The sequence below is a fragment of the Pimephales promelas genome, chromosome 9, assembly GCF_988280905.1.
Source record: "Pimephales promelas chromosome 9, fPimPro1.hap1.1, whole genome shotgun sequence".
NCBI classification, from domain to species: Eukaryota; Metazoa; Chordata; class Actinopteri; order Cypriniformes; family Leuciscidae; genus Pimephales; species Pimephales promelas.
In genome coordinates, this window is record NC_142777.1 from 21449579 (window position 1) to 21474433 (window position 24855).

Genomic DNA, 24855 nt, shown 5'->3' on the forward strand with positions numbered 1-24855 from the left:
AGAGGGCTTTAAACGACACCTGAATAAGGGTATTATCTAGGACCCTTCGAATCATGACATGAAAAAAAAAAAAGATTTTTAATTTTGATGAACGAGTTTAAACAGGAGAGTCACGAATGCTCATCACAGAACAGAGCAAGGTGAGCATTTGTGCTTATAAAACTTAAACTTTTTAATTTATTTTTTAAATGACCGATCGTTTCGCTAGATAAGACCCTTATTCATCGTCTGGTGTGGTTTAAAGCCCTTTGAAGCTGCACTGAAACTCACATTTGGACCTTGAACCGTTTGGTTCCCATTGAAGTCCATTATATGGAGAAAATCCTTAATTTCTTTTCAACTGAAGAAAGAAAGACATGGACATCTTGGATGACATGGGGGTGATTAAATTATCAGCACAAGTTTTTTGGTTTTTTTTAAGTGAACTACTCCTTTAAATGCAGCATTTAAAATACTTTCAGGACCCACATAACACGCAAACAGTGTCCTTCTTCAAGCACATCACGAGATCCCAAGTTTTCAGACATTGGGTTTTCTGCCACAATAAGACAGATTGTTGAAAACTGATAATGGCTGATTTCCAGGCAAATTAAAGGTCATTATGAAAAGCCTATTGTGAGGTATTGCATGCATCAATTTCAAGTTCTTTATTTAGTTGCTTCGGTTTAAATGTCTCAAAAATGTCATTGATTAGCGACTTTGGCATTTGTCCATTTTATGTGTTTACAGTTTTAAGAGCAAAGAGTTCTATTTACATTACAGTGACTTAACATTACAAGTTTCTATAGAAGCAGTGGTGGAAATGTGTGTCAAAAACAAAGATTACAAGAAAAGAAAGACAACACAGGTTGTAGACTGTAATCATTTAAGGCATCATCAATGCTGTACTTCAGAAACAACGCATACTGTAGTCACAAAAAGCCAAAACAGCCAAAAGAATATAAAAACGCAATATCCATCTATCTCGGTAATTAAAGACTTTAATAAATAGAGTATTAGGAGAGAAAGCATACATACCAGTAGTTTAAAAAAAAAAAAATCAAAAGGGGGAAAAAAAGAAAAGAAATGTTACATACTGAGGTCTCAAACCTGCATAATGGCTGTTACAGTTTAATAATTAGATATCAAACTTAATATGTTAAAAGAAAAAACAGGGGACATTAACAACAGAGCTTCTCCAGGGATATTATAGCCCTGAGCTGACCTGCTCGTCATAACTTTCCCCTATATACGAAAAATAGCTATTAATAACCCAAAAGTTTTCTGTGCTCCAATTCACAGACTGTACTTATTTCCAGGTAACCAAAACATAACTTGAAGATATTGTATATGTGCTCTCAGACCCTGGAGGATTTGAATTTTGAAGACCCTGCGATGATTTATTTGCGGGCAGTAAAGTCAAGCCTCGGCCAGATGTCTTAAGTGTCAGAGTTCAAGGGGCTCAGTGGCACAGGTGTGGCTCAAAGGGTCATCCGATCAGAGACTGGTTCAAAAGAGCGTCCGTCTGGATCATGTGTCTAAGGAACACAGAAAGGAAAGAATGTGCTGTGGTTACCAGAAATACAACATCATATAGCATTATGTGTATAAACGATACAATGGATTTTCTTTAGAATGTAACTTTCAAATAAATGTCATTTCTGTATGAAGTAAGATCATCTTCAATCAGCAAAACCTGAGACTGTAAAAAACTGTTTACATAAAGAAAACACTGAAACGCCACATCTCTCAGGAACACCATTTCCTGTTTTGCTACATCACTTTCCACTCAGGATGTTTGGATTTCCCCTTTCTTCACAAGGATTGTCCAGACAGCGCAGACAGTCTCTTCATGCTTCATCTCACTGATATTGGGATTAAGCAGTTTTGTTCTTCATGCCGCATTCTTGTGGTGATCCAATGATATTTATATATATATATATATACACATACATATTTATCCCTGGTCGGAAGTATCGCAACAATTTTTTGTAAAGATATTTCAAAGTATTAGTGTGCATTTATAATGCACTAGATAGCCAGAATGTTGGTTTGTTTACTCAAGGTCTTGCCCTCTCATACCTGGAGTGAAAGTAAGGCCGGGACGCGACGCTCACTGCACAACGCAGGCGGTGCAACACTGCTCTTGCTTCTCGGGCAAAGTGGTGTAGTTCATCTGCCTTACAATCTCCGCGAATAGCTCATCAACCATACTCTTGCTCTTGGCCGAGGTCTCGATGAAGGGACAGCCCCACTCTTGTGCAAGGGCACGTCCGTCAGAACCCGCGACCTCCCGCTCTGACTCCAGGTCCACCTTATTCCCCACCAAGATCAGAGGCACCTTCTCAAAGCGCTTCACACGGACGATCTGGTCCCTCATTGGTCTGATGTCCTGCGGAGCATGGTGATAACAGTGTTCATGAGAATGATTCATCAAACACAACAGTTTAAGACTCAAATTACAGAGAAATTAAGACACAGTCGCAATGAAAAGGAAGTAGCATAAGATCTTCTGTAATGTGATAAATTAAAGTGTAACAGATCATTAAAAAGGAAAAAATGTAGAGTGAGGACTTGATACTGTCCATAGGTTGTTGAATATGGGCATTGCACTCTAAAGCGGAAACAGATGAATGCGAGCTTGAAGGGCGTGGTTTGAATGGACAAAATGATTGCAGAAGTCCTGGATACGCGTTTCACCAGAATATCCAGTAATGACATTTTGATTAAATTTTTTTTTTGTTGGTATGAAACATGCCCAGATGGATTTTTCCCCCCACAGTAAGTCAAAACATGCATAAAAAAATATAACATCCATTAAAAAATATATCGCCTATAGGGTGAAAATTAATTATCCCAATTTTAAGGGAGGTTCTGGTTAAGGTGTGGGCCTGATGACTTAAGATATAAAATTAAGTTTTTCTACATTACATCTGGCTTTAAGTAGACATTTTATCATATTAACACGAGATATTTTGTCATCCAATGTTGTTGCTCTTTATATATTGTTTTCATTTTATTCAAGACAAAATGTTGTGAAAAATGTTTGAGTTGGATAAATAATCTTTTTTTAAAAACAAATGGGTGTGTGTGAGATCAACTGGGATCAAGTCTCAACCTGTTGCATATGACACAACACAACTTTAACTTATGATTTTATGTCATCTACAGTTGGACTTAACGGGTTTCGGTTTGGTAAACTTCTAAATCACAGAGGTTCCCATCATAGACAGTAAAAGAATGCTATAGGATGATTTTCTGACCTTTGTGGTATCACGTAAGTAACAGTGGTAACTAATAATGTACTTATCTAAACCTCAAGTGCCTATTTCCTGAACTAGTAACGTTATAGACAGATATGAGATGCAGAACTCACCTGAAAAGACTGCTGATTAACAAGGCTGTAGACTAAAATGAAGCCTTGGCCATTTTTAATGTACAGATCTCGCATGGACGCAAACTGCTCTGTCCCAGCGGTGTCCAGGATCTCCAGCACCGAGGGCGACGAATCCACCTCGATCTCCTTCCTATAGAAGTCCTCAATGGTCGGGTCATATTTTTCTATGAATGTCCCGGTCACAAACTGGACCGTGAGTGCGGACTTGCCCACGCCGCCGCTGCCCAGCACAACCACCTTATACTCCTTCATTTGCTCTGATCCAGGCTTAAGCTAAAGCTAACTTTATCTGCTCAACAACGGCCATAAAAACATAAAAATACCACAGCACTTCTTATCTAAACGTTTTATAATCAAAACAAACACAGGAGGTGCACTTTTCTCGGGTTCAAAGAAATCAAAGACACGGAGGATTCAAGAGGAGGAATGTTTTCTCCGAGTGAGTATCTAGCTAAATCCACAACGCCCCTCCATCTGCACTCTATCTCCATCGAGATCCGATCATCCGAGAGTTTGTTAGCCACAGAGGCGATATAAAACACAAGTATTTAGTGTAGTCGTGTCCATGTTTGGTGTCCGTGTGAATGGAGCGCTACATGACTAGCGTTAGCTGGCTGCTAGTGCTTCTCAAAGAGCGAGGCTGCATTCACACACAAACGGCCCTTTCCTGCTTCAATACCGCTTCTGAACGACGAATATAATAACCGGTTTCAGGTTTCTTGCTCTGGGATCAACTCATAGATGCCGTCTTGGAATCCTGTATTGCCTTCTCTAACTGTTACTTGTGTCTCTTTTCCCCGGCCCGCCTCTGCATATCGGCCCAGACAGCAGCAGCAGCGGCCCCGCAACGGAGCTCCTCTCACACAGACAGAAGCGTGAAGGAACAGTTCTTCCGATTCGGATCTTTTCAGTGAATCGGTTCACGGAATGAGCGAAACGGACTGAATTGGGGTCCGAGAAGTTCTCGTGAAAGGACAGTTGGAACCAAGGATTAGCAGAAATGTTACAGAAAATGTATTAACAAATGTTGACTTGATTGTTTTTTAAACGTGAAAAACGTTTCTTCCAAAATATATTAGTAGTAATTAATTAGTATCAGGTGATTTGTTTTAAAATTGCTCTATTTTATACGCCGAATAATTACTGCAACAGACTGAAATGTCAAACATGAAATAAAAACTCTTTTTAGTACAACTTCAGAACAGGGACGTTGTGACGCAATTACGTTACGTTTGACGCAAAGGGTTCGCAAAGTCGTTTTTCTGAACCGGTTCTATAAAATGAACTGTTTAAAAGAACCGATTCGCTGACATGAGGCGGGCCCCGCAGAGAAGCGCTTTTCTCTCTCACACACCGCACACTGACCAATAAACATCCGCCGGAAATCACATCACTCTCACAATACAAAAGTATTAACACAGGACAGAAATTTTAAAATAATAAAAAATTGTTGTGTTTTTGTAAATCTGAATGGCAATCAGGGTAATTAGTTATGAAATAACTTAAAACGAGTAGCCTATCTCAGGCAATTGACCAGCACATTAGGGGATATACCGTCTATGGATATACAAGCACGGCCACACCTAGGCATACCTGGAACCTTAATTACTATGATAATTATTTATAATACTGGTATATAATATAATATAATAACCCATACAGTCTATGTATTCAGACATTTTTTTTTTACCGATTATACGTTTACAGATGATAATGTATAATACTAATATTATAAGATAATTATAATAAGATAAAAGATAAGCGAAAGTGAGGCATAAGAACAGTCAATGAGCAGACTAATAGTTATTTGATAATGTTTTCAACATTAACAAAGGGTCAAAACTAGGCAATTTAAAGCATGTGTAATCATGAAGTTAACACATCAAGGAGCTGACTGTTAGTGGACACACCTTGGACATCCTTTTCAACACAAAGTTTCAACTGATGGCATTATCTTAGCATGTAGGGAGAGAGGGGCACAACATAACGCTTTTCGACTTTCTCAGTTTGTGTAAATCTACTTAGTATTTATTTTTCCCCACATTAATTTCCCACATGTCAAGTACAATTATGTGGTTTTGTTTTTGTTTTAAAAATTACGTTTAATTAAGTTAAACCAAAATATTTTCTCAGTAAAATACAATTATTCACTTTTTCATGTAAAATAATGGCATTTTTTAGTAATTAAAAATGAACTAATTTTTGAGTTTGACAACAAACACAGGAAAACACAGCTATACAGCATAGTTCAAGACAAAATAATAATTAATCAAAACAAAATAATAATTAATAATTTCTGAACATTGACTCTCAGTCTTTATTTACGTTTCTCTTGTTTTCTCAATAGAATTCATAATGATCTCATATATCTAATAGGGGCACATTGTAATGCAGTCTGACAACATGCCCCACCTGCACAACTGGAGTTTAAACCCTGCTAGTGCAGTTAGCGAAGCATTAAAGAGCTATATCAACTGTTAAACAACAGATTGGAGATTAAAATAACATCAGATTTGTCTAATTTTAAATAAACACAAAAAATAGAGAAGAAAAATTAATTTAAGAAAGAAATGTACTTTTGCTATGGTTAAATAAATATTCAGTGATATCTTCCAAATATTTCAGAATTTTGGCACATTTTTTCCCTATATAGTGTTGAAATGGCAACTAGTAAATACGCCAAGTTTCATCATGAAACAAGTGTGTTACAACTAGCCATGCACTACGTTGTGCCCCGCACGCTCCCCTACAGTGATTTGAATAGTTTTGTACAGTTAAACAAATTATTCTTAAATCCAATTATTTGTTGCATTTACGTCTTGTTAGATCAGTTTGTATTTGAATACCCCCCCCCCCCCCAAAAAAAAAAAACACCAAACACAGCCCAAAATTGCCTTTTAAGTGCTTTATTAAAATGTCAAACAAAAAGAACAGAAGTCTTAAGTATGTATATATTCCATACATTTATATATATTGCAAAGGGATTGACAAGAAGCACAGTTCTTGAAGCACATACAAGCACAAGAAGCTAAATAGAAAGAGAAGCATTTCATATAAAGAGTCAAAGCATTCAGTTTTATCTTGTCCTACAGTGGGAGAGAGAGGAATCTATTTCTTATGGCTTTGAAACAATGTAGACATTCTTTGAACGGTTCCACACACACAATAGCATTTACACAGGCATCAGCAGACGCCTTTAAAGGGACATAACCTCTGCATCGCTCGCTTGAAACTATACAGCTTTGTACAACATTAATGTGATGCTCCGGTCTCAGTGATGTCTTCTACACGTAAACACGAACCAATGACGTTAGTGTTCCAGTCACAGGTATGACAATGACGTGACTGAATGTAGGGCACAGTTAGGTGGAAGTCTAACCTCAATGGCTTTCTTTACAGACCAGTCCTTTCACATCACACTGAATGTTTAGGCACAGGATAATGGACAGCAGAAGAGCTTTTGTTGATTTTCTCTGTCAAGCACAGTGGTAAAAGGAGCGTCCCGTGTGTTCGCATTCAGCTTCTGGATGCAAGTCGGGACCCATAGTCTATGCCAAGTCCTAAGTGCTACCTCAGCTTTACAGTCAAAAGGCTGAGGACCATATTCAATTGGTCCAAAGGTGCGTCTATATGCAAGAACCTACAAAAGACTCGGTCTCTCCCTCACTATTAGGGCAAGTGCCATGGCAACAAAATTATTGGCTTCCAAAGCAACTGTAGAGCACAGAATGTACAAGTTTTCTTCAACAGAGGGTATTATCTGGCGATTTAACGTGGGATTTTGAAGGATATCCTGTGAGATTTTCAGGTTTGTTTGTTGTTCTTGGTGAATGCACAAGAATGGAAAACGTCCGTCAATACAACCAAACCAACGCGGAAAACTGAAATTCTGCATTTTGTAGAACTTGCGGCAATGCTTTCCAGCTGCGGTCTGATCCCGAGGTGCTCTTTCTGTGCTAAACTTCCTTTTACTACACCCCCCCGTATCACTGCATCTCATGGGACTACACAGAAAACAAAACTGTGAGCCTGAAACTCACACGATGTAGAGGTAAAAGAGAATCAAGTTGGCCGTTCTTTGGTTTCCGGACACAACCGCACATCGGGATCAGACGTAAGCGGACGCGGTGCTCAACTTGACGCGCTTTTGTAAGCTATGCGAAACTACAAAGCCTTTTATGACATCATTATTTCCGCAAAATGCACTATCATGCTTAACGGTGAGAACGAGGGCATTAGCAAACAGAACAAACAACAAATTTCTCCTCAACACCCCGGCAAAACAGCATCTATCTCTTTAACATTTTACATGTATTCCAAACAATACAGACATTTGATTTGAATCTGCTCTTCGACATATATATATATATTTATTCATCTATGTATATTCAAAATAAATTCTGAATATTTTGACTCATTTATGTACATAAGTGCAAACAAGGTGAATAACACACATTCGTACACCGATGGGGTGACCGATGGGGTCACCAGGTCCCAGCACAGCTGGGGTGCAGTCTGGGCGGGCCAGAGGGGGACAGACACAGAAATCAGGGGCTCATGTTTATGACATCACAGGGCTGCGTTATTTATAAAAACCGGAACGCACCATTGCGAATGCATTGCCAGCTCTTTTCGAACCAAATATGAGACTAGCAAGTCTTTCCCCCCAAAATGATCCATCAGATTGGTTCAAAAGCTCAGATGTTGTTTAAGTAAAGATCTGGTTCTTTTCTAAAAGTGATCAGCAACCCCAATAGAAAAACAATAATCATTAAAACAGAAATAACATATGATGTCTCCAAAGGGCCTCTGGACATAAAGTATCTCACAAGTCTGTATATATACGTATTATATACATATATATATATATATATATATATATATATATAACAATATAGTCAATCATATCTTTTTCCAAGACCACTTAAGAACACATTCCCTTTCTGAATAAGTTAACGTTGTACATTATTTCACTTTAAGTGTGAAAAAATTCACAATTAAGATATACAAAGGTAGCCATGTTGTAGTTTTGTTGCCACAGCAACATGAACTTACTATCATTATAGGTAACAATGAATTTATCATTGTAATACATACAAATGTGTATATTGATATATAGATATATAGATTAAGTATTTTTTAATCTTAAACCACTAACTGCACAAACTATGATGTAGATTATTTAGATTACTTTAATTTCATGCGATGACAGACTTTACGATGTTAGGTAAGGAACCAAGTAACGCTAATGATCAAACGCAAACTACCATTGACAGCGTTGTCAAAACACACCGTAACATGACTGAAGTCGTGAGGATATAGTTAAAACAGGTACCGTCATTAATGTGTGTCGATAAAAACTAGAATGATGACGACGATGATGATGCATTTGTAATACATACACATAGATTATTCTAGCTAACTACTTTATGCAGGTATGCACACTTCTTAAAAAGTGAGATCTTAAAATCCTAAAGCCCCTGATGAGGCACATTGTTTTTTCTTTATCAAGTATTTCGTTGATTCCAGCTGGATTGCAGTTGGAGAAGGCATAATTCTTTATATAAGAGAGAGAGAGAGAGAGAGAGAGAGAGAGAGAGAGAGAGAGAGAGCATCTACACCTTGGCTGGGCAATGGAACTCAATTACAAAACACAATCCAACACATCAATAAACAGTAGAGATCCTTCCTCAAGAAATCTACACGCATTTGCCCCAGTATTTCTTAAAACAATCTTAAAACACATGAACATTATACAGAGATGTTTACAATACAGATATTTTAGTTATAACACAGTATAGTATCATCTTGCTCTAATTTTGTGTTGTTTTACACCACCTATGCTGTCATTTCATTTGTGTTTGGCCTAGATAGTGTGTGCTGATCAGCAAAAAAAGGTGCAATGATGGTTTTTAAGGTCTGGTTATCACAAAAAGAAAAAAAAAAAACGCTTTATGGCTCTCTCTTGGGGTTATGCTGTTGAAACAACATGGCTGACCCAAAGGAGACAACAGTATAGAGAAGGGTCTTTGAGATAAGTGATGATAAACACTTTTTTTTTCTCAGTTTTCTGTCTTTTTGTACATCAACAGTGGATGGCATTGGGAGGCTTTCACTTCCTTGATATGTTGAGAAAGGTTGTAGTTTCGTTCGAGAGAAATGGTGATACAGGCATCCAAAACCTCTCGTGACATTCTCTCTGTCTTAAATGTCACATTCATTTATGCATGTAAAGGCCCGTGAGGGGCAGTAATGTCTTGTCAATGAAGCTTTGGCTGATGAGGGCCTTTACTAAGTACCCAGTCTGAAAATAATTAATTTTCTTTTTTTTCCTTTTATGGTAACATGTCTACCCGAGAGCCGCAGCTTTCAGCTCACAGTCCAAACAAGAATAATATTCTGATGTCGCACGGTCGTCTACGCCCTTGCATTTTAGAGTCTGCCGACTTTCGAAAGTAAGGACACAGTCAGTGATTGAAACCTGTTCACACTCTAAACATGAACACAACAAACACAAACACAAATAGTCTTAAATAGTCAAAATTCAACCAGCTGTCTCTCTCGAAGTCAAAACGGGCAAAGAAACTCCAGTACGACCCTAATGGATTGCAGGCCTCCTTGTATCGTCTGTCTGACACAGTTTTCACGTTCCATCCATGGACAAACTATCAATAATATATTACAGCAATAATCTAATAGAGCTCTTGGTTGGCAAGGACTGGAAGTCTATTAGTACGGCGTCCACTGATGCAGTAATAAAAACAGATGCTGAAAACCACCCTACTGTCAGTTTCGACTCAACCTAATGAACGGTAGCAATAACTGAGACGTTTCAAAACAAAGCACAAGATAATAGCTTGCTCAAGTGGGTTTACATTTGTTGCTCGGGTGGGTACATTTGCGATATCGCAATTTAAATCCATCTGGCTCGCGACCTGATTGCGCAGTCTGAGTTCTCCGGTGATTGGCACAGGGTGACCTGTCTGAGAGTCATTGGCACAAAAGCAGTGCACTTGACATGTCTGTGCAGGGGGGCGCACATGGTGCTGAATACAGCAAACCAATGGGAGAGACGCAGAATTCTCAAATCAGGCACCAGTCTGTAACTTCTAGAAATGCTTTTGCAAATGTGATTTGAAATGAGGGTGTAAACAGCTAAACATGCAGTTTGAACGGATTATGTGAGATTTATTTTGGCAACTAACGACTATTGAACACAGATCTTATAGTACTCTGGGATGCACCAAACATGGCTGAACAAGAAGTGGAGACGAACAGACTGTCACACAGCAGGTGGGACAGAGCATACATTTTGGCAGAGACAGTCCAGCCATCAGAAGGGGGTTGTCTTCAAAAGATAGACATGGTAATAGGATGAAGCTCTTGAAAATATGTCAAATTTCACACCAAAATCAGAACAGTTTTGCATAAAGGTGAAGCCTCATTTTAGGATACTTTTGCTTTGCAACGTCGTTCTTACGACAATTAAACCAAATTCCCTTAATTTAGATTAATTTAGCAATCATTGATTTTTACTGTTAAACAAAAAATATTTTGTTGTGATTTAATTATTTTTATTATATTTTTGTTAAAATTAGGATTAAACAAATACAACTGTGATGTATAAATACAGTTTATATATATATATATATATATATATATATATATAGTTATTTATTGCATTTTACAGTGATTATTATTTTTTTTTTTTTTGTACTATGGTAATGGCGATAGAGGTAATGTGCTTAAATGTCGTTTTTTTGTCATTCAATTGTCTTATTTCCTCTGCTTTTTGGGTGACATGGACACGTTTTCATAAGATTCACCTAATAACCGTAGAAAAAGTGATATGTATTTATAATCTAAAAAGCAAATAAATATGACTATTTTTACAGTATTTGAATATCCAGGACACATCAGCCGATAGTTTTGCAAGAAACATTGAACAAAGTCCAGCTGGAATTAAAAAAAAAAATGTTCAGTTAAAATCTTCTCAATGAGACATCTTATACATCCAGAAGGCCTGCAATCAGACCTTAAATTCAGTGTGCAGCACACTGTGAAAGCAAAAGTGCTCATAGTTAGTGAGTCTGCTTAAGGCAGTTCTATTTTTAAAACGGAGGTACTAGCATGTCAACCAATCTTGTGTTTGACCGTTTCGATGTTGAGCTTGAAATGCGAGGTGAGATACTTCAGGCATGAATATTAACACTTATCTCAGTAGACCAGTTTTAGCCTGTTAGACAGTGGTTAAATAAATAATACTGTTTCATGAGACCATGAAAAACCAAGTCACTCAGAACAACACACATCTCTAAGTTGACAGAAGAACGACACATTGATTCTGAAAGGCTACACAGGTATACTTTCTTAGTCTATGATAAAATGTAAGTCAGTTGTAGTACAGAAGAATTGGGGAAAGAAAGACATCCACACACTTGTAACTCAAAGGCACGAACAACAACATTTTGAAAACCTCTCAACGAAAAACCTAAATCAGTATCATGAACAGATTATCTTACAAAAGAATCAATCGGTTTCAAATAATCTTTTTTTCTCTACATTTTAAAATGTAAACATGAAATAAAACGTGCCACGTTCATTAATTATAATTAAATGTGAAAGAAAATACCACCACCACAACTATGTAAAATATCATTAGCAGGTGTCGCTCTCACACACTCTGTTGTCACATTCAACGACGGAGAAACATTCTGTCTGCTGATGATGATCTGTGTCGGCTCCAACTCCTACCACACATCGGCTCTCAAATCTAATGTTCACCTTCGGAGAATTCATTTTCTCAGCTAATTGGTTTGCATGTATTCGTATGGCTGTGAGTTAGGAGAGCGTTCCGTCTCCTGATTCAGCATCCGCACGCTCCTTAAGTCTCCTTGTTTTGAGATGGCATGCTTCCTTATACAGTTGTAGGTCCAAATTTAAGTATTGCCTGTTTCAATATCAACAAACCTCTGTTGACGTCAAATGAAGTGGGCATCTCTGATATGAGAATTAATGTATTGCCCGTTAAGGACTTTACTGATTAGGCACACGTTTGTTGCATTCATTTTTCTGTTGTGTTTGGGCACACGTTGCATGAGTGATGGGTCTGATTAGGTTGTGGGATTGCGGGAGAGGCTTACTGGATTCAGCGTCATAGGTGCGGCCACCAGGAGTTTAGGAACGGGGCAGAAATGGGCCTCCATGGGAACACACTGGAGGTCCATGGGGTCTGTGCTCAGTACCTCGGCAGCGTCTACTGGAAGACAGGTACAAATACAGCCCACAGATAAGGTAACGGACCTCTAACTGCTAAAAAAGCAATATGCAAGTATCTTATCTACTCGAACATCAACCCTGCGGTTCATTCCGAAATTGAGAAAAAGAATTACAAGAGAATGAATAAATATCGTGCCATATCGTCACATAATGCATCAGTTATCTTGAGACAGTGGGCGAAGACCTGCAATTCCACATTTGTAATTTTGCAAGACATATTTCAGCATAAAAGCAAGCGAAGCAGGAAATGAGCGCTGACACGTCAGGTCTGCGCGGAATATACCTGTACTTTAAAATTGCCTTTAGATTATAAACTAGAGCTAAAAACCACTGAACATCTTACATAATGCTAAAACAATCCACTTTGAAACAAGGTTGGCCGTGTCAAGCTCGTGGCTCATCTAAGATTCTGCAGGACACATGAACTAAAGAGACAAAATGGTGAACTGTCTGTTTCCTCACATTACGAACTTTTCAAGCTAACTGTAAGACAATTAAAAAGGAAGGACAAACAAAAATTCTGAAAACTCACATCCTATTTACAGAAAAACGAGGACACGTATACCATTTCACTCTAGTGTGAGCCACAGAAACAACTTGCACCAGTGCAAAATTAGCAAAACATGGTGAAGGGGGAAGAAAAGACAATGAACTTTTGAGCTTTGACATTTAAAGCAACAGTATCAAAAATGATACTTCCGTCATCATTTACTCACCCTCATGTTGTTTCAAACATGTACGATTTTCTTTCTTCGACGGAACGCAAAAAGGAGAATTTTGTGAAGAATCACTGCACTTCTCGTTCCATACAACGGTAGTTCATAGTGACTAAATCTGATTATTTCCAAAAATGACTGAACACCATACGATCACCAAAACAATGCCATAAAATAAGTGATATAAAATAATTGAATTGAACTTGAACAAATCAGTCTATGATGATCAGATCAAATAGTTCACTGAAAAGAACTTGCTCAATAGAAAAAAAAATTATTAATTCAAGAATTATTCAAGTAAATAAGGAATCAAATCAAACAGTTCATTGAAAAGAACCAACTATTTTATCATATAAACGATCATATAACTTCACAAGGCTTGAATACAATCGTACAGGCTACTTTTCTGGTGCCTTTTTGTTGTATTTTCCTTTAAATGTTCACTATGAACTGTCATTGTATGGAAAGAGCTGGCAAATAATTCACCATTAAACGTCTAATATTATGTTCCATGGGAAAATTAGCAGCATTCAGGTTTGGAAAGACACGAAGGTGAGTAATTAAGGAGAGAAATCTCTTTAAATGCAGTTGTTTGCTCTAATACACAGTGAAGACACAGACACAGACAGACAGAGATGTGAACACACACAGACATGGTTGAACTGGGACATTGTGTTAAAGAGGTAAAGAGAGGATCCTCACTGGTCCACAGAAAACTCAACGACTCAAGGTCATTATGTTTAACCATTTTGGCACAGAAAACACGAATTACCACTCTCTTTACTCAGATATCACTTTCAGACATTACATTTTGATTTTAAAGTGTTCATTTATATATATATAAACACTTTGAAATCAAAATGTAATGTATATAACATATATATAATCAAGCATTATGGTCTATGGACCAGTCGGATGCCTTACAGCAGTAAAAAGGAGAGGCCAAAATGAAGGGGCAAACCTGGTTGGAGGTGGCTGATTCAGCAAAAGGAACATTGGTGACTGGGGTTGTAGCCGACGAAACAGTGGAAGTGGTGGCACCGTGCATCATGGGAACTTTTTTCAGGCGAGTCAGACAAGAAACAAGGGAAAGGGGAAGGTGGAGGGGAGGAGGAATGTTATGAGTACCATGACATAATATGCCAGAGGAATAGGCTGAGTCATGGCAACTACGTCTTTATGTACTGCAAAAGATGATGTTTTCACTCAAGAACAAACATGCAAAAGAACTTAAAAACACTTTCATTACGTTTTAGCTTAGAGAGTTTTATCCGATCACTATTGCTTTTAGATAAAACTATCGAGAAACCTCTAATGGGCAAAATAAAAACATGGCCGTAATCAAAATCACACACATTTGGAACAGACAGGAATGTCTGACTGTCATATTTTGATGGGGGGCGGAGAATGGATAAATATACATTGGGGGAGAAGCAGGGAATGTATATATGAAGAGTTCAGATGCAAAAGCCTCTAAATGCCATTTGAAATTTTCTTCTTGAATGATGATTTTTATCAAACTTGTATATTTAAGTTCAGTGATCTCACTTAAATGGCAATGATGATTACCTATTAATTGTTATTTAAGTGAAATTACTGAACTTAAATATACAAGTTTGATAAAAAATAATCATTCAAGAAGAAAATTTCAAATGGCATTTAGAGGCTTTGCATCTGAACTGTTCATATGCAATTCATTCCCGTCCAAATATTGCCTTAAAATAATATGACACTTTATTTCTTTGGTTTTATTTGAGTTAACCTGATATTTGACATAATCATTCTAAAACACAAAGTAAGAATTTAGGACCAGCTATTAGTAATAGAGATAAAGGTCATATTATATGAAAAACTGCAAATTAACACAGCATGATATGTATACAGCAAATGCATTACAGATGTCAAATAATGATATACAAATTTCAAATAGAGACATGCGCACAGGCACACACTGGCACACTCACTGGTTCAACGCAGATCTAGTGTTTTGACATTTTGACAAGACTGGTGAAGTTGTTTCCCAGCTAAATGACTGTTAAGGACAGATTTAAGTTGGCCAGCTAAAAAAAGTGCATTTTACTGAACTCTATGGGGATGGAAACTTGAGTTTCTGTTAGATTGAGAAATGGGAGGTGTGATTTCTACCTTTCTAAACAGGGAAATGGTAAGGTTGTGAGTGTATGTGTGTGAGGGGAGGGGACCTAGACTCTACCCTCACCAGTATGTCCAGGCCCTGACAGGTAACGACTTTGGGGGGGCCTGCAGTTGGTCCAGTCCCGCCTCTCCCAGCGGCCATCTGTCATTAGGCCTTGGGGTTTGAAAAGGCCTATAATAGATTTAAGGAGGTGAGGGAGAGGAGAGGATGAGGAGGAAAGGGCACAAAAAAGGAACCAGTCTTAATGAGTCGCGTTGAAGGCTTAAGCCTTGCTTATTTGTGCCCGCACTGTGCCATGAGCTGCACACAAAATCACACACACACACATGCAAGAACAAATGTACGTCATACATTGAGGCCAAATAATAAGCAAACAATAACAAGCAGTGGAAGCACACAGGTTGGGTGTAAACACAGTGACAGACAGGAAAGGGTTAGGCCTATAGTTTGAGGCCTCATGAGAAAAATGACAGTGTGAGGAGCATTATGCTAAGCTGTCCTTGTCTTTTTTAGTATTGACCATTAAACATGTCTCATATTGATGAGTTTCTTCGACTATGAGCACTTTTTTTTTCCTTTTCTTCTGAAAGTTTCTTCTAACCCTAACCCAAACCCATTTCCACCATATCCCAAACAATGTACTGTGTTTAAAGGGTTAGTTCACCCAAAAATGAAATTAAGTCATTGATTACTCACCCCCATGCTGTACCAACCCCGTAAGAGCTCCGTTCGTCTTCGGAACACAAAAGATGATATTTTTGATTAATTTGTGAGGTGGTTCACTGCTACATAGGCTGCCTAAGGGATTGAAACGTGACGGCCCAAAAAGTCATTGAAGAAAATGTTTAAATATTCCAAATATACGAGAGTTCAAGAGATTTCCACGACGTATGCGTGAGAACTGCGATCTCCTTCAACTACTTCTTGCGCAATTCTCGCACATGCGTCGTGGAAATCTCTTGAACTCTCGTCTCAGGCCCAGAAGGAAGAAAAGGAATAGTCGAATAAAGTCGTTATTTTTGTTTTATTTCCACACAAAAAGTATTCTCATCGCTTGATAAACTTGTAGTTGAGCCACTGTAGTCACTTGGAATATTTAAACATTTTCTTCAATGACTTTCTGGGCCGTCAAGTTTCAATCCCTTAGGAAGCCTATGTAGCAGTGATCCACCTCTCAAATTTAATCAAAAATATCTTCATTTGTGTTTTGAAGACGAACAAAGCTCTTATGGGGTTGGTACAGCATGGGGGTGAGTAATTAATGACTTAATTTTCCTTCAATAGAATTATTTGGTGGAAATTAAGGTGATGGAAATAAAATTTGAATAATTTTCAAAATAAAATGGCAAACTGAGTTATTTCTAGACTAAAAATACCACACAATAAAAATATTGTTCACAAGTGATATTTTATTATTAGCTGTAAAAGACAGTCATAATGTGTAAAATGGAATAGATCATTTGAATAATCAGTTATTTTCAGTTATTGACAATGATTATTATTTTAGAACTATTAATATTTAATTATGAACACTTTTTGTATCCTTTACTCCTCCAAGTCTGTTTCCACCACATCCTAAATGATATATTGTTTATTAGCATTCAGGTGGAAAAAGAACTTTAAACAATTCTTTAAATAGAATGGTTTTAAATAAACAGCAGCGAGACTGAAAATGCCAGACAATAGAAGTGATATTTACCTTGATTTTGTAAAGGCAGCTGTAAACAATGCAATCTTATTGTATGAATATTCATATAAATTATTGATTTTAATGAATGATTTAAAATTTACAATTAAAATGGGGAAAAAAAACTGTCATGACATAAAAGTGCCCACAGCTGGAGAAAAACCCTATGATACACTGCTGGGCCTTTGGAGTTGCATGACCTTCCTGTCTGCCACATATCTGAGATGTTGCTGTAAGGTAAATGTTGATCCAAATAGACTGGGAAGTGACCTACCAATGCCTCCAGATGGAGCCATGCAGAATACGGAGCCTGCAACACCATGCACAAAGAGCCCAGGAGAAGAGACACCGAGGAGGATGGAGGGGTGGAAGAGATGAGAAGGGGTAGTTAAAGCAGCGTGAGTACAAGACAAAACAACTTTAGAGTTAGTGACACACAGCGAAAGAGCGATGACCGTCATTATGGGCACCATGGTGGCGAGATGGAGACATGGACACAAAGCAGGGGGAAACCAAGAGGAAATGAATTACGCTGGCAGAATAAAAATGTCCTAATCAGGAGGTGAATGTTAACCTGGATGCCAATCTATTGTTGTGTCTCGCCAACTGAGTAGCCCACTGCTAACAAGTTCAGCTTGACTGGTGCTTAATGTTAAAATCAACATGCTTAAAATGTGCTGTGTATTAGATTTCAACAGAATATTCATCTGGATAAAATCTAGAATAGGGCTTCTTTTCATCCATAAGGATTTGATTCAATCAAAAGGTATTATGCTATGATACATAAGAAAAACAAAAGTCATTTTCAGGTAAATAAACCTACTGCCTTGCTTTAAAATAACCTGATAATCTACCATGAAACATTTATTAAGATTTAGTTAAAAAAAGGGCCCATTTTGATTTCATGTAGTCTATAAAGACCTCATGAAATTGTATCGTCTTGTGATGTGGGAAGAGTTGTCAGAAGCTTAAAGGGATACTCCACATTTTTTGGAAATAGGCTCATTTTACCACTCCCCCAGAGTTAAACAGTTGAGTTTTACCGTTTTCGAATCCATTCAGCCGATTTTCTGATATTTAGAAGAATGTCAGTAACCAGAGAGTTTCTGGTCTCACTGACTTCCATAGTAGGAAAAAAAAATATACTATGGAAGTCAATGAGACCAGAAACTGTCTGGTTACTGACATTGTTCTACATATCAGAAAATCAGATTTGAAAACAGTAAAACTCAACTGTTTAACAGTTTAACAGAGGGAGTGGTAAAAATGAGCCTATTTCCCAAATAATGGTGGAGTATCCCTTTAATGAAATTGACGCTGAAGTCATGAGACTGTGGTGTATTTTGGTTATAAGTTTGTATTCATTTTTGAAAATGATCATGATGAACGAAATGTAGGAAGCAAACATGTTGGTCAAAGGGCTTTTGTTTTGTAATAGTCCTAAAGCCAGAGGAAAAATCATACTGAGTTTTTATCGAGGGAACCAGGGTGATACTAACTTCTGGTTCAACCTTTAAAAATACGTCATTGCTACAGCGCTTTATAGACTCGGATTAAAACCCACACAATTCCAGTTTTGAAATGACTGGGTGATTAAAACTCTCTGCTGGGTAGCAAACCTAATGTAACAATCCTCTCACAGACTTTTTATAAGGCTGGAGGGTTGTTGTTGCTTGTCTCATTGAGGCAAAATACAATCTAGTTTCTCTTACTGAATGTGAGAAGAGGAAATATTGTGCACTGCAGAATCAGAACAAGATGCTCATGCTCAGGTGCATGAGGAGACAATGCAGGACTGTATATGCATCATGGGACTAATGACATTGGCATAGGGTGGACTACTATAAAGAGAGCAAGTGGGCTTACAGGGAGAGAGATGGCAAGCAGAAAATGCGCTCAAGTCCTCGTCTAGCCGGGCACTTTGCCTTAAAAGTGCTGTATGTATGCAAGCCAAACTAATACAGGAATATGGTGATATTAGAGCGCAGTCACTCGTCTGCGAAGGCTCACCTGTGGGAATGAACGCTGGCTGCTGCAGCTGCATGCTGGCCAAAGCCTGCTGGTAGTGGAACATGCTGGGGTTGAAGATGGCAGCCGCGCCGTTAGTCTTCTCCAGGGCCGGTCTCTTTGGTAGCTGTTGCATGGCTCCTGGTGGCAGAGCCTGAAGTGATCAGGTCACGATGAAAAAAGAAAGAGGAGAAAAACAAAAAGAAAGAAGAAGAAAGATAGTGGGCGGAGGGGGAGGTCAGTGACAGCCATGGTATTGAGCCACAGAAAACGTTCTACTGTGTGTGTTCATGTCTATGCATGACAGTGATTGTGTATTTGTCATTCTAAGAGTTGCAAATCATGCGTCATAAATAAAATGTAGAAATATGATGATTTTGGGATGCAACAGAAAATGTTTGTTATTATTGCATTATATTTATCATACTGTTTAAAATGTTGGGGTCAGTAAGATTTTTTTTTTAAATAAAAAAATACTGAACTTTCTTTTCATTAATAAATCCTAAAAAGAAATATATCACATTTTCATCAAAAACATTTAGTAGTAATATTAAGCATTTCAACATTGGTAATAAGAAGAAATGTTATTTGAGCACCAAATCATCATTTTAGAGTGAATCTGAAGGATCGTGTGACACTGAAGACTGGAGTAATGATGCTGAATATTTAGCTTTGCCATCACAGGAATAAATTACATTTTAATATACATTAAAATAGAAAACAGTTATATAAATTGTTATATAAGTATTAGGGCTGTCAAATGATTAATCGCGATTAATCACATCCAAAATAAAAGTTTGTGTTTACATAATATATGTGGGTGCACTGTGTATAATTATTTTCTACATATAAATACACAAACATGTATGTATATTTAAGAAAAAAATATTATTTATATATAAAATATTGATATTTATATATATACATGAAACTATTTCTTAAATATATACAAGCATGTGTGTGTATTTATATATATATATATATATATAAAATAATTATACACAGTGCACCCACATATATTATGTAAACACAAACTTTTATTTTGGATGCGATTAATCGCGATTAATCGTTTGACAGCCCTAATAAGTACATATAGTTTTTTTCCAAATAAATGCAGCCATGGTGAGCAAGGTATTTTCTAGAAGAAATGTAATATGTTTGTAGTATTATTTAATAGCATTTTAAAATAATTTAATTCAAATTTGACTAATTTTGTTGACTAGTTTTGACACAAACTAAAGATTTTTTTATTCATGTTATGCTGTGGCTCCATCTTTGGGAAATGTCTGGGTCTGCTTCTCTATTTCTCTCTAAGAGGTGTCAGCAGCATGAGGAAGAGTGATATCAGAAACAGAAACTGAAGTGAAGCATCCTTATCGGCCTCCGATAGTTAAACTGAGAATGCTCAGCCCAGATGAAGGCATGATGATGAGAATGTATGGCTGTCTTCCACTGTGTAATTCTGTCTGAAGACCGATATGCAAGGTGATAAGAGCAAGGTCAAACAGAAAGAGGATATCTGTGATTCACAAACGGAGGCATGATGGGGGAGCAGGCCGACCTCATGATTTACATGTGAACTCAATCCCAAGTAACTCAATAATACTGTGCTGTACTGTATATAGCACTCAACAGTCAGGTTCACAACAACGTAAAAATATCAATCCAAATCTCCATAGTGATTCAGATTTTCAAAACTAATTTACATACCTTTCAAGAAATACTAACAATAAGCTCTAAGGTTATTGTGATGAAGGTGTATGTTTTCCAAAGAAGGCATAAACCAGTGATTTAAACCTCACAGAAAACAATTGCTTAACTGTCGAATTCATTACAGGTGAAGTATTGCACTCCCTACAATCCTGGCTGAGATCCGCCAATCAGAAGATGTTGTTTGAATGGAAACTAACTGTAATCTCCACTACATATTTTTTTCTTTTGCTTGCAGCTAGGTACTATTTTTACATAGTTATGAAAGCTAAAGATAGCTGCTATCTACCTTGTTAGTCATTACAGGAATTACAGAAGTGTAAGGGCATAAAACATGTGGCATAAAACATAAAACCTTGTAGGCGGGTACTCTGTTGAGGTTTAAAACTACTGGATCTGCCCAGAGCCAATCGCTACCATTGGCCGTGAAGTATGACGACTCAAACTAGCGCACAACATCAACGTCATCGTTCTCAGCCACTCCCTCTATTCGCTGATTGGACCAGTAAAAGACTGACCGGAGAAAACCAAAGAATACACCACAAACCCAGACGTAGGACTGAAGGAAAATGAAAATTGAGCGGAAGTACGTAGGAGGGCGGAGCCAGGCTATAAACTATCCCCTTCAAAGAACAAATATTTCTCAGTGCATTATGGGATGAGTAGTTAATTCATTCTCTCATAAAAGACTAGAGACTAGAATACATGTTATGGCATATACAACCACTAAAAGTCTGTTATTAAAATTCTGTCTAAATAACTAACTAACTAACAGAAAAAAAAGCAAAATGCTGTAATTTGAATTTGAATCACCAGATTATACAGTTTGAAAAAGTTATATTAATTTTATGATTTGCTAAAGATGTTTTTTTAAAGATCAACTTTAATTGTTAGACAATGGAAATATTGAATATTGACCAATACATTCAAAAAACTATTATCAGACAACAGCCAATATGGTACCCGACATTTTACATCCATATGTGATAAAGATGCGAAATACATTCTTGTGTCTCTCTTTTTTTCAAATGTGAATCAAATTTTGTTATTCCTCTTTGAGCTAGCACGTTTCAATTTTCTGAAGTGCCCGTGGAGAAAATTATTGAGAAATACAGTATACTAGAACCCAGACTAATAATAAAAAAAGATCTCTGCATATTTATTCAGTTTCATTTCACTTCTAACGGATTAGTTTACAAAAGTTGTGGCTGGTTTCTTACAGTACTGACACGTTCATATGCAATATGAGCAATTAGAAATTAACAAATTAGCATAGCAAAGAAAAGACACAAAAATGGGTGAAAGATCAAAGTACCAGGTGGAAAGTTGGCTGTAGGCTGCGCTTCAGAGGACGCACTGGGGGCTGGGTATGCGAGCAGTGATCACATGACGATGGCAAACCAATCAACGACAGTGGACATAAACACAAGACAAGAGAATGAGCCGTGAAGGAACAGATTCAGCAGAGAGAAAGAGAGAGCGCTGGGTAATAAGCTTGTAGGACAACAAAGAGAGCTGTGAGGATGTAAAGACAATCAAGCAGTGTTTTCATAAAGAATGACAGCTGAACGGAGGAGGAGTCAAATAAAGCCAAAATATGATAAAGCCCAAGGCAAACAAGGTGACTGCAAGAAGCAGGGGAGGATATCTGGATAAGGTTCCCACATCTGTGCACTGTAAATAAACCTGCAAAAATGTTACATGATAAGAAAAGGGAGGACTGGGATAAAGAAGACATTATTAAAGGGAAATTGGCTGCAGTACGCTCTCGGGTGAGAGGCTGTTAGTGGAGGATTTTGTGGGAATGAATTGCTTGTTTTCTCCTTTCTTATATTTTTTCTCTCCTGCACCTGCACTGCAGACACTGTTTGCAAGCGATCACAGAGCCCTGGTCTTCATACATCACACAAGAGACAAAGAGCTCACCTACAGACACACACACACCCTCCTGTGGGGAATCTGAATTATTTAATACACTCCTGAAACTCTCATTGAAGGTGTGTGGAAAGTGAGTTATAAATACACACACCTTCGTCCGATCCAAGTAGAGCTTATTGAAAATGGCATATTGGCCAAAACTATGGTTGTTGGTCACTTAACCTCCTTAATCCAACAAAACCGTGCTGAATGATGATGAACCTTGCTAAATTACTACATAAAATGCCCACAAATAAACAGTGCACTGTGGTCTTTGTAAGTGAAAAGGTATATGATATAATATCATTGAATAATGAATGGTAATCATGAATGTTAATGATAATAAATATGTTTTTCATTTTTTTTTTTAAACAAAGTGGTTTTGATTCATTCTGATTTATGCCATAACAAGCAGCTTATGATTAAATGGTCAGAATTTATTTAAATATGTAACATATTCAATAAATAACAATGAATTTGCATTTATGATTTTATTAGCTTCGATTAATTTATTTCCCGAGTGCGAAAGTTCACAATTTATTTACAAATTATTTGAAAATGGATGCTTTATTTGATTAATTTTAAAATAAATTCAGAAAATTCAGATGGATGGATAAATTAAAGCACTTTCCAGTTTCCACACAATGGTTCTAGATATATTTCTCAAGGTCTTCTCTTGCTAAACTAGTTTCATTGAACAGTGCATTCAATTATGTTTAGTCCAATTATCAATATGACTATTTCATATTGTTGCATTGAATTGTGTTTACTGATGGCATTTGTACACAGAACATCCCTTTTATAAAGTATAAATGATGTGTAATTGTCATAATTATGAGAATTAGCGCGTATGATTGTCATTGTAATGGGATCGTCTCAGTAACTCACCATGGCAGCAGCATTCTGGCTGGCTTGGTGCTGCGCCGCCTTTATCCGGGCCTGTAAGTGAGCCGGAGGGTGAAAGTACTTGCATTTGTCACGGGTGCAGCGGCCCTTGATGTAATCCATGCAAACAATGACCGAGTTCTCACTGCCGTCCACCATGGCGGCTTCCATTGGGTGGGCGTAGCGGCAGTCGTTCTCCCCACGCGTGCAGTTTCCCCGCTGGAATTCTCGACACACCTGGGAGCAAGATAGCAGAGATTTACTATCACCCATTAGTTATGCTGAAAATCAACCTTAGTGACAGTAATTTTAACGTGAGTGGCCCTTGTCCAACTCTGTGTTGTGAGTGGTTGCCAGGGTGTTGCTATAGAGTGCATTAGAACCCACACGCTTTGTTTTTAGTAACATTTGATCCAAAAGTTTGTTTTTCATGCATTTTCCCCCACAGGAATGTAAAAAACGATTCATTTAAAGTTCTTGATTATATCTATAGGAAATATTTTATGTTTATTGCAAACCACGCATATATGTTGTTTTACCGCCAAACAGTTAACTAAAAGTGTGATGCTTTGGAAAAGTGACAGAATGCAATTTGAGATATATTCAAATACGTATGTTTAGCAACAGTTATAGTGATATTGTTTACTGTTCAACACCTCAAGTTTGTCTGTGCGAACATGTTTCTGCGTTGAATTTCCGTTGCCCATGGCCATGCCGGTGGGGCTCCCCGGGACCAGCACGGGGGCGCTGGGCAGAAGCTCGGGCATGAGGCTGATGCCCGGGCTCATGTGGCTTAGGTACGGGCTGAAAGCCATGCTCGGACTGTTGGCCAATGAAGGCGTAACTGGGAAAGAGGTCTGGATAGGAGATACAAAGACAACAAGAGATAATAAACCAATGTTTTCAAGCCGACAGAAATGATCGTGACGTTATTGCTTATGAAAATCTAATCTCACGATAGGCTGCAGCTGAGCTCCAGGCAACATGAACTGCATCTGCTGGGCCAGCATGGCGGCTGCGGTCTTCTGCTGGATCAGGTTGTTCCTGCCGTTTATCTCCAGCTGGGTCTTGAGATGAGGCGGAGGATGCAGGTACTTACAGTTATCACGTGTGCAGCGTCCCT

At 37.7% G+C, this 24855-nt stretch overlaps 2 protein-coding genes across 7 annotated transcripts in view; both read right to left on the reverse strand.

The window, feature by feature from the left end:
- Positions 1–632: 632 nt before the first annotated feature.
- On the reverse strand, positions 633–4249 carry rap2c (RAP2C, member of RAS oncogene family). The gene is made up of 3 exons (XM_039665692.2): positions 3356–4249; positions 2062–2371; positions 633–1517 (listed from the first exon to the last, which is right to left on the reverse strand). Exons 1-2 carry the CDS (start codon positions 3626–3628, stop codon positions 2093–2095), a joined length of 552 nt encoding a protein of 183 aa, XP_039521626.1. The 5' UTR covers positions 3629–4249; the 3' UTR covers positions 633–1517; positions 2062–2092.
- A 2017-nt stretch (positions 4250–6266) lies between these two features.
- mbnl3 (muscleblind-like splicing regulator 3) overlaps positions 6267–24855 on the reverse strand; it is a 44593-nt gene continuing 26004 nt past the window's right edge. For 2 of the 6 annotated variants that reach the window (XM_089134856.1, XM_039665696.2), the window contains exons 3-10: positions 24689–24853; positions 24389–24589; positions 23736–23969; positions 19224–19374; positions 17488–17523; positions 15590–15697; positions 14333–14427; positions 6267–12632 (exon numbers count right to left, since the gene is read on the reverse strand). In XM_089134856.1, the coding sequence (XP_088990982.1) occupies positions 12615–12632; positions 14333–14427; positions 15590–15697; positions 17488–17523; positions 19224–19374; positions 23736–23969; positions 24389–24589; positions 24689–24853 (1008 nt within the window). In that variant the 3' untranslated portion in view covers positions 6267–12614. The remainder of the gene's footprint in view (positions 12633–14332; positions 14428–15589; positions 15698–17487; positions 17524–19223; positions 19375–23735; positions 23970–24388; positions 24590–24688; positions 24854–24855) is intronic. The other 4 variants (XM_089134857.1, XM_089134858.1, XM_089134860.1 and 1 more) reach the window with 4 other exon arrangements.